The 13,751-nt window shown below is 46.6% G+C and overlaps 1 protein-coding gene across 4 annotated transcripts; it reads right to left on the reverse strand.

Annotated features, from left to right (window-relative positions):
* Positions 1-1,761: 1,761 nt before the first annotated feature.
* B3GNT9 (UDP-GlcNAc:betaGal beta-1,3-N-acetylglucosaminyltransferase 9) lies at positions 1,762-12,755 on the reverse strand. 4 transcript variants are annotated; one of them, XM_054078487.1, is made up of 4 exons: positions 12,423-12,752; positions 12,271-12,341; positions 3,915-3,957; positions 1,762-3,075 (listed from the first exon to the last, which is right to left on the reverse strand). In XM_054078487.1, exon 4 carries the CDS (start codon positions 3,009-3,011, stop codon positions 1,767-1,769), a length of 1,245 nt encoding a protein of 414 aa, XP_053934462.1. In that variant the 5' UTR covers positions 3,012-3,075; positions 3,915-3,957; positions 12,271-12,341; positions 12,423-12,752; the 3' UTR covers positions 1,762-1,766. The 4 variants fall into 4 exon arrangements, with proteins under 4 accessions (XP_053934462.1, XP_053934464.1, XP_053934461.1 ...); XM_054078489.1 differs by lacking the exon at positions 12,271-12,341; XM_054078486.1 differs by having other exon boundaries at positions 12,271-12,752.
* Positions 12,756-13,751: the final 996 nt, after the last annotated feature.

Consider the following 13,751-nt stretch of genomic DNA (forward strand, 5'->3'; position numbering starts at 1 on the left):
ATGTGGTCTTTTGATTTCTGTGTTTCCAAGGAAATACATTATTGCAAGGCTTAAACTCTTACGATGAAGGTAAGACATAAGACTCTTAATAGGCTACCAACAGGTATTACCAGCTTGCTTTTCTCCATGCTGTGCATAGTTAATACAAGTACTGAACCCAGAGTATTGCTGAGTGGGAGGAAGGTTATAACCAGGTATGAAATGTAGCTATACTTCAGGCTCCATTCAAGGGAAAGCACCTTTCTGAACATTTTATGACTGATTTTAGTTTCCTTTGAAGCTGTATGTGCCCTCCTGAAGAGGGATGGCATCAGATGTTCCTGGTGAATAGGAGTCTTATTGGGGGGGGGGGAGGGAAATTGCAAAAGAGTTAACACAGTATCGGAAATGAAATCAGGCTGTTTTCCTCATGAATTTTAGCTTTTTAACTCTGACTTAGAGGAATTTAGACCCTCTTTAGTGTCTAAGAAAACTGGTGCCTTAAAAAGCTAATCTGCTGCTGGGAAAAACAAAATGCTTCAAAATGTTGATGATATTTGTAAAAACTAAGCAATCCAGTGCTCTTGTCTGACTGAATCTTGGCAAGCCCAACAGAAAGATCACTGTGGTTTTTGGTTTCTTGCGATAAACTTAGAAAGACTTTCAATGCGAAGCCCTTTTGTCTGAAAACTTTTTCCCATCACGTGGCACCTGCAGCAATATGAAAAGCCTTGGCTGCTCTTTGCCTGTATGCCAGGCAAGAGCACCAAGATCTATAGAAATGAGCCCAGCCCACTGACAAGTTGTCCTTTGACTTGATGGATCTCCCAACTGTGACACAAGGAGCATCTCTCTGTGGTTTTACCCTCGTGAGCGAAGGCCAGAGGATCTTTCCAGCGGCAAAGCTTCTGAAGATCTGGATTAGATGGTGAGAGAGACCAGATGCTGTTGGATGACTTTGAGTTTTCACTGATTGCCTGTCAGCATAGTGTAGAAAGCCTGAGCATATGGAAACACCAAAACTGGTCCTCTGACTCTTGAGTGCATTAATGGAGCAGATGTTTGAACTGAGGAGTTGCTATGAATAAAGAAAAGCCAAGACTTGCAGAGATCAACTCACACTTTGTTTTTTCTCTGAAGGCGCTTTGGAAGTCTGTCTGTTCCCAGTTATCTACTTACCTGCCCTTTGCTGGACCAGCTTCAACCTCCAGTTTGTTTTCTTGTCGTTCATTCTATCTGCAATGAATAGGACCCTGTTTCAGTAGCTGTTGTGCTTCTCTTCTCCTCTTATGAGGGTGACAGAAAGCCAACCAGAAAGCATAGATTTTATTTGAGTGCACGCTAATGTGGCTTGATTGCCTTTGGTTACAGTGTAGTCGAGCCATTTCTCAGTGAGCCCAAGTCATGGATCCCTGTGTTTCTTGGCATCATCTCTTACCCTCCATCTTATTTCATTTCTCACGTTTCTAGCAATGCTGAAATATTTCCGAGGACTGCATTTTTGCACTGTTTTTATACATTGGCCCACTAAGCACTACTACAATTCTAATAAATAATAATAAATTAAAGATATTGTTATGATTATGAGGGCTCATTAATGGAGAAGGAACTACACAGTATATGTGTGCAAATGTGGAATTTTGGCAAATTTCTGCAATAGTTTGTCATCTTCTCTTAACAATGTGCTGAAATACTGCCCTTCTAAAGTCTGTTCACTTGGTTGCAAACAGTTCTAGGTTCCCTTTCTCATCTGGTTTTCTATGTGTTTCTGCTGTGGTCTGCCTGCATTATCTTAGGGGTGTTGCCTGTGTTGTTTGAACTTTCTTTTTCCACTGGAAAGGTTTCTTCACTTGCTTCTTCTGAGTACAGGAAAGACGTGGGCTGTGGAGCAGGTTCCACATTAGCCAGATCTCAGCAACTTTCAGACTGTGAACCACCATGAGATCTTTGTAAAAACAGGGGTCAAACGTCTGTAGGTGTGGGGCAGCAGAAGGCTTGATGATGCCAAAGGTCTTGAATCCTTCATGCAAAACAGGTTTGAGGTTGATTCTCTGTAAGCACATGCCCAAAAAGACATCATCGATAGGGAAGAGTTCCACATCTCTGCAAGCCCTGGTGAGCTTCCTCATGGTGTGGCTGGACAGCAAAAACCCTCCTCCTCCTGCATAGGCTGGATACATGCTCAGCCCATACATGGTCTCTGGGATATAGTATTTGCTTTTTCGAACACGGATAGGGTGGGCATTGTAGATTATGTCCCCAACGAACAGGTCCTCAGAGGGGTCATGCCTCTTAAGGAAGTCAACAATGTTCTCAACATTAACAAAAACATCGGCATCACCTTTAAAAATAAATTTCACATTGTGGCAGAATTCAGCGGCCCAGTTCAGGAAGTGGATCTCCTTCAGGGTCAGGTTGAAGAAAGTGTCCATGAAGTCCCAGAGTAAAATGTCCCGGTATGTCTGACTCTCCTGACGGATCAGGGTCTCCCATGTTGCCAGCACTGTCCTATTCTTTGGTGTTCCCAGGAGGAACACTCGCTGGATCTGCTCCCCGTTCACCAAACCCTCCCTGCCCCAAGTTTTCCGGACAATCTCACGTCTGTCAAAGTCTTCAACTACCGATTTGATAGCAATGAGCAGAAAGGGACCTCCAGGTGTTTTCCTGCATTTCTTGGGCTGGTTAATGAGGAGTTTGAAGTTCCTGTTATCCTTGTCCAGGAGATAGCGCTTGAAGTTAAAGGCAGAATCAGTCAGCAGGGATGGAGTTGTGGTTTGGACCCTGTTTTTAGCCACTTCTGTTCGTCTAACAATAGGAGTTACTTGGGATCTGGGTACCGTTGCCTCTGCTGGCATCAGTCTCCAAGGTGCTGTGGAGTCAGAGGATATTTTTAATGCTACTGAAGGCTTCTTCTGTGTTGGTTCCTTGTTTCCAATTGGGACTAAATGTTCCAGTTGGGAGTAGAGTAAAGAGCAAAGTGCTACCAGCAGGACAAGGGTACAGATCGCGTCACCTTTGAGCCGAACTCTCATTGTCTCCACAGTGTTTCTGGGACTGTTAAAAGCTGAGTTTGAGCTGCCTGTAACTAATGTCCATCTGTAAATAAACACACGGTGTGTCAGCAGTGAGGATTCGGCACCTTTGAAGCACACAGGCAAGAAGAACTGAAACACCGTTTAAAGAAATAGCAGTAAAGTGCATGTTACTCATACAAACATGGAGACACGTGAAGGAACTTCCCAAAAAGCACAGGGATTGCAAACGTTAACACTGATTCTGGTGCTCTGGCTCTGTGACTTGGTTTGTTAAGTCACCAGGTCATCATCTATCACCCTGGAAACCACCCTCTAAGCACAATGTAGAGTCAACCCTTTCTCCCACATCCCCCTCTGCTGAACATGTTTGGCTATTTCAGAGATTTCACTGCTTTGGGAAAAATAGGTGGAAAATCATAAACAATGCTGTTCTTCCACAAATAATTAGATTTCCTTCCTGCCCCCCAAGTTGGTAACTGTTTCTTGCTGCTTTTACCCTTTTTGAGCCAGAACTGGAAGGCATGGACCCGGCTGTTGAAGGGCAGACTGCTGAGCGGCAGCGTGTCCCTGGCGGTTCCCTGCGCACAGAGCCAGCTCTCATCACAGAACCAGCTGTGATTTGTGCCTTCAAAATTAATACATTAGGCACACTCTTGAGTGCACGTAGGACCTTTTCCCTGCCAGTAATGTTGATAAAATATTGAACCATTGTAAATAACTTCCATTAATAAGGTTAGAAGAGGCACAGGTGCTTTGCCTCTGCTATACCACCCAAAGTAAGAGGTGGGCAAATAAATCCCAATAAACAGAAGCAAGGGACAGCCTAGTGTTAGGAGTGTTTTAGTCATATGAGAGAGATGAGACTGACTTTTGAAACACAAGATTTGATTCCTCACTTACACTTTGCCTTGAGATCTTCTGTTTCATCTGATCAGTTCTTCATCTGCCGATAAAAAAAAAAAGATAATAATGAGAGAGTAGTGAGAAGGCAGAAAGTATCATGCAACCATAGTTCAGAGGAAGGGGTGGTCAAGTGTTTGGAGCTGGGACAAAGGCAAATCCTTTTACAATCGCCACTGTCGACGCAGCAGTGCGGTTCCCCACAATGTCTGACAACACAGTTGGACAGAGGAGACCTGACAGTTGCTTCTGGAGAAAGCAGGTGACAATCGTAATCCCTATGGTTGTTAGCAGGGAGCACGTTCCTAAAAGTTTAGCTTTACCCAAAAATCCTCCCACAAGTACAAATAACTGTTCTTACATAACCCACTGGTAATGTTTTGCATTCAGATGTGATTTACAGCTCTCTCTTGGCTGTACTGTATTAGCAGAAGCTGCCTTTGAAGGGATTGTAGTTGTCTGTCTCGAATTAGCTGAGACCATCTTACCCAAAAACTTCTTGATCACAAGATGCCAGGTTGACAGACGTCGGTCTGTCTTCACTTAAGGAACACTCCTTATTGAGGACTGAAAAGGGTGGAGGAGCCAGGGCTTGTGGCTTCCTACATGGTTTATTCCTGCAGTTCACAGTTTTCAGCATTGTCAGCCTATCAGCACACACATGCTCAGCCTCCAGTGGAGCCCCGTAGCCACATTAGTGACTCAAGCACCTAAAGGGCACCTACGAGCTTGGTAAGAAAGTTGTTATTTAACATGATTATGGCTTAAAACAGGATCATCTTTAGTTCAGTGATATCCTTTTTTAGCAAATCCTTTTTCACTCTTATGGGTTGTATCACCAACTAGCTGTTCGTTAACCATCTATTTTTTATCAGCTATAAAATTATCTTAATTATCTTTTCAAAGCTCAAAATTAGACCGAGTCTGTAGTCCTCATAGAATCACAGAATCAGAGAATGGTTTGGGTTGGAAGGAACATTAAAGCCCACCCAGTCCCACCCCCTGACACAGGCAGGGACACCTCCCACTGGATAAGGGGCTCCAGCCCCATCCAACCTGGCCTGGAACCCCTCCAGGGATGGGGCAGCCACCACTGCTCTGGGCAACCTGGGCCAGGGCCTCCCCACCCTCACAGGGAAACATTTCTTCCTAAGATCTCATCTCAATCTCCCCTCTTTCAGCTGAAAACTGTTCCCCCTCATCCTGTCCCTGCACTCCCCGATCCAGAGCCCCTCCCCAGCTTTCTTGGAGCCCCTTTCAGTCTTGGAAACTGCTCTAAGGTCTCCCCGCAACCTTCTCTTCTCCAGGATGAACAACTGTCTGTCTGTCCTTGTACAGGAGGTGCTCCCGCCCTCAGATCATTTCCGTGGCCTCCTCTGGACTCGCTCCAACTCCATGTCTTCCCTTTACTGAGAACTCCAGAACTGAGCACAGGACTTCAGGTGAGGTCTCATGAGGGTGGGGTAAAGGGGCAGAATCCTATCCCTTTCCCTGCTGGTCTCACTGCTTTTGGTGCAGTGCAGGATACATCTGGCTTCTGGGATGGCAAAACATTGTGTCCACAGAGTCTGCAGGTAATTTTTCAAGACCAATGAAAAATCAAAATTAATAAACCAGTTGATTTTTTGCCCAGCCCCTTAAAAATTCTTACGTGCACATCACTTGGACAATATTTTAAAATATTTCGCATTTTCATTACTGATTAAGTGCATCTCCAAGTTGCTGTTGAAATGGAGAATATTTCATCACGTTGTGCTGTCAGCTATCTTTTTCCCAAATGCAGCTCCAAAATATTTACTGACCTTGCCTGCTTTGTCTCCAGTATTACTGAAAACTTTATTTTAGCAAATCGCTTATCTGTGCCTTCCTAAAACTTTCTGCATTCCCAGTGGATTCAAAATCACTTCTTCCTTGTCCTGATGACCATGATTTTTTCTTCACGCTGCTTTTCTCACCATTTCCTGGCCTCTCTTAGAAATTGCTGGGTTTTTCTCTGTTTTCTTGGCTTTTTTTACGGTACCTTTAACTTCTCTCCTAGGCTAGGCAGAGGTTTTAACCAGCGTAACTTTGATATTGATAGCAGGATTTTAGAATTTTCTCTGATCTCTCATAAATTGTTGTCAAAGTGCTTATACTAATTAGAAGCTGTTTTCTGTTTCTACTTCTTCTGCTGCGTGACTTGGCTCATAACTCTTTTCAGCCTGGTGAAACAGACTCTTCTAATACATATAGGATGTTAGTTTACATTTTTGATCTGTAGTAGGCAAATTACCCTTGGCAAGTCCTGATTGCAGTGCTTTGCAACAACCTGCTATGTTTCAGTTTGGTGTTAAATCATTCTTTATCTGTCAAGATGTGGTTCCCAGAAGGCTTTCTCTCACGTTGCCTTCAATACTTTTCCAGATGCTCTGAGGGTATGAAGGGCTGGTCCCATCCACACAAAACATGCTGCTGGACTGGATCTGCTAAGGAGGAAGAGTCTGTCTCTCTCCTGCCCATCATGAGCAAGAATTTTTGCTGGGTGCTATTGAGATTCCCTAAAATAGGGAGCCTGTCTCAAAAAGCTCCTAAGAACTGAAATTGGCACATTTTACTCCTTCTGTTGTGATGGTTTAAGCTTTATTGATGTGCTATGCAACTCTGTGTGGGTGATCTCTGAGGCAAGTCGGAGATGTGCAGCCCCTGGCAGGACGGATCCTGATAGCGTTGGGATGTTTGTGTATCTTCACTGAGGCTCTTTGTAAAGGCTCATCTCTTTCTCCACTGTTAAAGCACATTTTTTGTTCCTTTGCTATGCAAAAGTTTGATCTTATCTCAGTCGACAGGCTCCAGATGATAATTAAGGAGCTGGATGAAAGTCCTGGCTCTTTCCTGTGTTTAATTTTATAGACAAGGGTTTGGAATAAAATGTATGTGACATGAAACTCATAATTTCCATGGCTTACAGATCGATTCTGACAGCATCTCAGAATCTGGCAGTAAGTACCCCTAGAAAAGCCAAGAAAAACCCTGAATTGTTACAAACCTGGGCTGATAGCCTAGCCTTTCTTCTGTGTTTTCATTTATTGAAAGAAAAGAATCTGAAACAGCAACTTCCATGCTGAAATAAAACAGTTTGTTGCTGTATATAGACATCTCATTTCCAAAACAAGTTGCCAGCCCTTGAAGTGATTCCTTGATTGAATTATATGGCTTTTCAAGTCTTTGTTAGATATTTCCTTCTTTTGAAGGAATTGTCCTCAATTTATTACACGGGTATGAGCTCTGCCCATGGAAGTCAGTGTGGGAAAAGATGTCCTGTTCTCAGGTTCAGAGGGATGGATGATTCTGGCAGACACTCTGGTATGTCCTGCAGCCAAAAAGATTATTCATCTCCCTAAACACTGTGAGGAGGAGGGGTGAGGAATTACAGGGCTATCAAAGCAGGCAGAAAAAATTTGACGCCAAACAAGAGAGATGTGAGCACAGCAGAGGGTTTCTCAGCACAGCATCTCGGTGTGTGTCTGCATCCAAGGCAGACTGCCTCTGCTTCCTATTCCACCCGGGGGGTCTCCAGCCTGTGAGATGGAGCTGGGGTTATAAAACTGCTGCATCACTCTGTGCCTCGGGCAATGCGGGCTGAGCTATTTGGGCTGCCTCCCATGCCCTCCACACTTGAAAAAATGGGCAGTTGTCCATCTTTGTGTTGGCTACCCAGGGACGGCTGCAGTACGGATTTTGAGGACCAGCTCGAGCAGGTCCGGATAGGACAGTGAAATTCTGTACAGTGGTGGGATTAGGCGAGAAGGTCGGGGACCACGAGTGCAGCTGGGCTGCAAGCACCAGCGATGTTAGAGGGCTGAGCCGGGCTGTAGGAAGAGGCTGAGAGGTCTCATAGCCTTGAGGAGGCAACTTGGGGAGCCTGTACACAGGGAATGTGCTGGAAGGACCAAGGGGTCCACAGCCTGCATGGCCCAGGAGGCAATAAAATGCTGGAAAGCTGGAAGGGGTCAGACCCTGATGAGCACCCAGGCAGGGAATCTGACCTGCGCTGTTGTGCGCTCGGGCAGAGGGCCCAGTCCTTTGCCTGGTTTTCATTTATTTGAGAGGACGATTCTGAAATACAGCCAAGGAGTGCTGCAATGAGAGTAGTTAAATGATGATTTTTTTTTTCTAGGTTGCTAATCCCTCATTCCTAGTTGAATGATGTGAAGCCTTGAGCTCATCCTGGAAACTTCCTTCTTTTGCAGCAGCTGTTCCATCCCCATCACTTGGCATGTCTGTTCACATGGGCCCAAGTGGGGAAAAGCCTCTGGATCCTGTCCCTGAATTCAGTCAAAAAGCCTTGGTGCTTCTGGCATGTTGCTTTGTGCTTTGGTGAGTGGTTATTCAACCCACCCAGCCTCAGGAAAAGCAGCTGTGACAGTGAGGCAAGCTGAAAATTTGTATGCTGAGCAAGAGCGTACGAAACACAGCAGCAAGCTCTGCCGGACACTCATCCCAGCTCGGCTCACAGGAGGGTGTGGATTGTCCCTGGATCAGCTTGCTGCCCCACTGCATGCAATATGTTTCCAGCTCCCTCCTGTCTCCCCTCCTTGCTCCTGAACCCGGAGCTGCCACTAGTACGTTTGGGCTGAGCAGTGGAGGGGTTCCATATGTTGTCTGGACCACACAATATGTGCAGCTGTAGCTGCTGATGGAGATTTCTTATCTGTTTCTCCGTAAAATTAGCTGATGAAAGTGTTGTGGATCCAGCAGTGGTGTGTTCAATGAGTTTTTTGCAGTCTTCAGGGGAACTTGGAAAATTAGGGATGGGGAGGTTACTTTGAAGCAACACTTGGGGTTTTGGGTACTTGTTTGCATTTCGTGTTGGTTGAACACATTTCACAAGAACAAAGTCGATTTGGGACACCACATACTGGAAGCTGAGACCCCGGCTCTGGCTGGCAGCGGGGAGGTCTCGGCACGTATCCCTTTCCTGCCCCATTTTGATTCACTGAACAGGCAACTCAAGATCAGATGCCCCTCCTCGCCTTGTGCTGCTGTTCCTCCACCACCTCCTCCTGACGCAGTTCAAGAAGCCACCAGCAACCCTGACAATGTACTTTGTGCCCATCCTGCAGCTGGGACTGTCCAAAATAGACATGCGCAGATCAGCCTTTTCCCACCACCCCAGGATGCTGACACCAGGCAGTCTACATCTCCTGAAGCTCTGGTATCCATCTTCTTACCAACTTCTGTTTGGTTCCATCCTCTGAGCCCCCTGAGCGTCGGGGCAGTGTTTGATTTCTGTGTCCATACGACTTTGGTTTACGTGTATTGCAGACACAAGTAGCACTCTATTTTTCATGAGGATCACTTGTTTTGTACTCTCAAGCCACACTGGGCTGGCCATCCTTCCTTTACCGAAGCACTGAGGCAAAGGTTTCAAATTCTCAGCTGAGCTAGCTCAATATGGGTCTTGTGCAGGCAAAACTTCACCTTTTTGCATTGCATGGGTGTCTGGGCTCATTGAGATACCCACAGGGAAATGTGTCAGCGTCCAGTGCTGGGTTAGTTCTGCCCCACATGCAAAAACATGCATTAAACAACTTGGGTTTAACCATTTCACCTGGTTTTGGATTGTTTGAAGGAGAAAAACAGCTCTGTATGTTTGATTAGGGGAAGAAGTCCTTTTTCATTTCTGTGTCTAGATGTCATGTTAGAAGTTTTTTATTCTAACCCTGCATGGGGTTTTTTTAGGTTTGTTTGATTTTTTTTTCTTTTTTTGTTTTATTTTCCCCCAGGTAAAGTTAACCTTATCAAAGCTGGTGCTTCAAATAGCTTTGGTGTTGGACAGTTTCCTCTTCTGCATTACAGGTTGTTTGTGAAGAGGTCTCACTTGTAGCCATAGGATCACAAAGCCATGCTGAACAATTTGACCTTCCTGTCTAGAAGGCCAAGCAGGCTGAAAAACAAGAGATGCCTTTTGGCATGTTGGATAGTGCAAAGCCCCAGAAAAATGAAGTAACCAAAACAACCGTGAAGGCGCCTTATCAGAAAAAAAAAGCCCATCTTGTTCAGCTGCTTAGAAGATTTGAAGTCTACAAACAAACTGAGAAGAGCTGTAGGATTTAATTAGCTCAGTGTCTGAAGAGAGCTTTCCCAGGAGCTGTAATTGTGAGCCAGAGCCAAGCGCCTGCAGTGCAAAGGGCAGAGGCTCGTGGTGCTCATCCACACCCCGTGTCACCACTCAGACGTTGCTGGCCACAGCCACCATCGCAGCAGCTCCAGCCCCAGCGCATCTCACTGGCACAGAGTCACTGCTGCTGCTATTTGTACTGCATCACCTGGAAGCAAAAGCTCTGTTCATTGAAGAACTGCACAAGCACGTAATAAAAATGCAGACCCTACGCCAAACACCATTTCCAGCTTTCTCATCAGAGCTACTTTTCAGGCCAGTGTAAACGGATGGATGAGATCCATGCTGTCAGAGGACAGGGTGCCTAATTTATCGCTCAGCTTGCCCCAGTCCTACAACACACAGTTTCCTCAGTTTCCCACTGGTTGGTCCCGTTTTGTTGCAGCCTCTCCTGTCGGTGCTGCCAGCCTCGCCTTTGCAAGCCAGTCACGCATTAGATAACTCCTTGCAAATGGCCACTGTGGTTGCCTCCGGTTAGCTTTCACCCCAGTCTGCGAACTTTTATGAATTACAAAGTGTAATGGAGACAAGCTGCAGAGTTGCTGGGCAGGGGCGGGTGATGGATGCTAAGATGTCTGCTCTCACCTACAGGGGTGAAAGCACTTTGCACCATTCCCAGTGGGGACTTGCGTGATACCGTGGCAGAAGGCACCATCCTTGCAGGGGATCGTGTGGTACCATGGCAGAAGGCACCATCCTTGCAGGGGATCGTGTGGTACCATAGCAGAAGGCACAACCCCTGCTGCAGAATCGTGTGGTACCGTGCCAGAAGACAGAATCCCTGGTGCGGAATTGTGTGGTACCATGGCAGAAGACAGCAGAGTTGCGCACAGGAACCCCGATGGCCCTGGGCTGCCTGCACAACTGTCGCCACAACCTCTGACAGACATTGGTTGCCTGCACCGCTCCTCCTGTTGCCCTGCTGATAAGTCACTCCTGTACACGTGGCGCAGTTTGGAGGCTGAAGCTCTGCTGCATTTAAGCAGTGTGGGATGCTTCCCTGGCCCTTGCGGGGCTGGACACGTTGTTGAGGCAGTGCCTGTGTGGGATGGTGTTGCTGGGCACGCCGGGTGAGCCACAGCAAACAGCCAAACCTCCAGCTCCTGCTCACAGCACCGTGAGAGCATTCAGCCTCCTGTGAGGTAGGAGAAGGCAAAGCACAATTATCTTGCACAGGCTTAGCAACCTTGAGAGGTGCTTTCCTAAATACAGATGTAGATTTGTGTGTAAGTGGTCTGATTTTCAGAATTACAGAGAGCTCAGCAGCTCAGTTGGCAACCCAAGTGCTTTGATGTGCCAGGCCCCTCCTGGAGCAGCCAAAGGCAAGGAACCTGCCTCTTTCTTGCAAATTCTCATGCCCTCCTGGCCCCAAGTGGAGAATAAAACCTTGCAGACTCATGAAGGGATGAGAAACAGCCCCACTGAAACAACTGCCCTCCTTTCCCTGGGCTGCAGTGCCTGCTCATCTCCCAAACCCTCTTCTGATCTGATAAATGATTTGCCTGATGAGCCCTAAACCCCAGCAATTTCAGCACATCAGCACAGATGCATTGTTACACCCAGAGGTGAATGTGAAAGGGAGTATGTGCTGACTTCCCCCACTAATTTCAAGATGATACTTAAGGCATAAATTGACCAGAATCTGCCTAAAAGCTGTTAAAATATGTGATCGGTAACTGCCCATTTCACTGGATCTGAATTTTTTTCCTTCTCTTTATGCAGCATTAAAGAGCCTGAAAATTACCATGTTTTGCAGCAAGCATACAACAGAGTAACACAGGAGAAAGATTCATGTTCTTTTTCTGAGGAGCTGCTTGTAAATATAACACACCACCACTGAAACATGTTTGTGGTTGGGAAGAAACCCCATCTTGCAGCACTGGAGCCATTCTCTAAAGAAGCCCCAAACTTTCTCCCATAGAAACAACTTAAACACTCAAAGAAATTTCTTCGGGAAGTAAGACAGATGCAGCAGGGCTGACGACTGCGTGTTCGGAGCCTGCAGCCGGCCCTGCTGCATGTTAACAATCCCTGTTGGGGTTACTGCGTGTAACAACATTGCAAGAGCCACAAGGCTAAAAGAGAAGCCGCAGGCTGGGGGAAAAGGAGAGCGGTAAGCACAGTTTCCAGTTCCCACTGTTCACTGCAGAACTCTCCCCACCCCACCCTGATCAAACATACATAACAGACACTTACATCCTATTTGATAGTGCTGATCCTGCGTCCCCTCGGTAATGTCTCGGCAGCGGGCTGCCAAGTAGGCACATCTGGATGTAGTTAGCGTTAGACATTCCTCAGCCTTTCAGCGAGACCGAGGAAATCCTCGCTGAGTGAACCGCGCTCCTTACCCGCACTGTGGGCCGTCTTCACGCTGAGAGCCAGCAGAGCCTCCCCGCGCCCGTGCGCCTGCAGGTAGGGGCGCGTGTGCCAGCGGGGCCTGAGGCGAAGCGCTGGGAGCCCTCCTTGCACGCGATGGCTCTCTGGAGCGTGGTGGAAGGAGCGACCGCGCTGGGGGAAGGACCTGGGTCTGCTTCCAAGCGCCTGACACGTGATCGGCTGGCTGGGGAGTGTGGATGGCCTCCACCGCCCCGGCTCTTGCTGCACACGGGCATCTGCGCTGCGAGGGAGGTGTCGAGGGACCAAGCACACAGCTCGGTGAGGACTTCATCAGTTCAAAATACCAGCCACACAAAGGGCTGTTGGTTGGTTTGGGTTTTTTACTTTTTTCAACAGGAAATATACAAATTTTTCTGTCCTTTTTTCCCCCCACAATTTGTCTTTTTTTTTTTTCATCCCCTTGTGATTATTTGTTTTAGCTCTGCAACGGCTCAGAATTAGAAACTGGGGTTGGGTTCAGCTCGGAAGGAAAATCCACTTGGGATTGGTTTCTTTTTTCCTAGTAGGGAAATGATGGAAGGAGGCAGGAGCTGAGCTGTGCGGAGGCTGAAGACAGATGTGAGGTTCCCTCTCAAAACACTGAACAAAAAAAATACACTTCCCCCCCCTATTTAATTTGAATTATTTTAAAACAAAAACATTTTTGTTTGGAGCCAAATGTAAATTGCCAGTTACCGAGCTGCCAGATGACTGCAGCCGTAGCATTTCGTACCTCTGTGACTCTATTGCAATGTAAACAAGGACCCTTTTTCCTTCAGCAGAGGCCGAGGGTCTGGAGAGTGCCCAGACCACATCCTCTTTAGTATGCAAAGTTTTTTATTTACAGTGAACTTGTCATAAAAGCAGGTTTTGATCTACTCTGTGGTTTTCACAAATGCCCAACTATTTTTTTAAACATAATGTAAAAATGCTTTTTTATAAATGCCTGTGCCCCTTTGATGTCTTTTTAGTTTCAGCTCAAACATTTTGCTTTATTGAAGATAACGTCACCATGAAAAGCTGTCATGTGGACGGGTTCCTGACGAGCAGCCCTCAGGCCCTGCATTCAGGTGCTCTGGGCTGAGAAAGCCCTTTCCTCATCATCTGCAGCTCTCTGAAACACAGCAGTTCCTTGCTGAAAGTGCAGCTGAACAGAAACCTTGGCTGTAAATGTTACTCAACTTCACGCTTTCCCTGTGCCAGGCCTTTTATCTTTCTTTGCCACCGCAGCAGCCCCAGGCTGTTTTTCATCCCTCCTCTGTAAGGAGACATTTGATGGTCATGGAGGCAAAGGGCAGCCC

The sequence above is a fragment of the Cuculus canorus genome, chromosome 13 (assembly GCF_017976375.1).
Source record: "Cuculus canorus isolate bCucCan1 chromosome 13, bCucCan1.pri, whole genome shotgun sequence".
Lineage (NCBI taxonomy): Eukaryota > Metazoa > Chordata > Aves > Cuculiformes > Cuculidae > Cuculus > Cuculus canorus.

What these genes read in the sequence shown, in the direction of transcription:
- B3GNT9 (XM_009557125.2), bottom strand. Translation starts at nt 12,365, where the DNA reads ATGTCTAACGCTAACTACATCCAGATGTGCCTACTTGGCAGCCCGCTG. An exon ending in TCAGCACTATCAAATAGGAT is followed by an intron (nt 3,076 to 12,270) that starts GTAAGTGTCTGT and finishes GTTTATTTACAG; the next exon opens with ATGGACATTAGTTACAGGCA.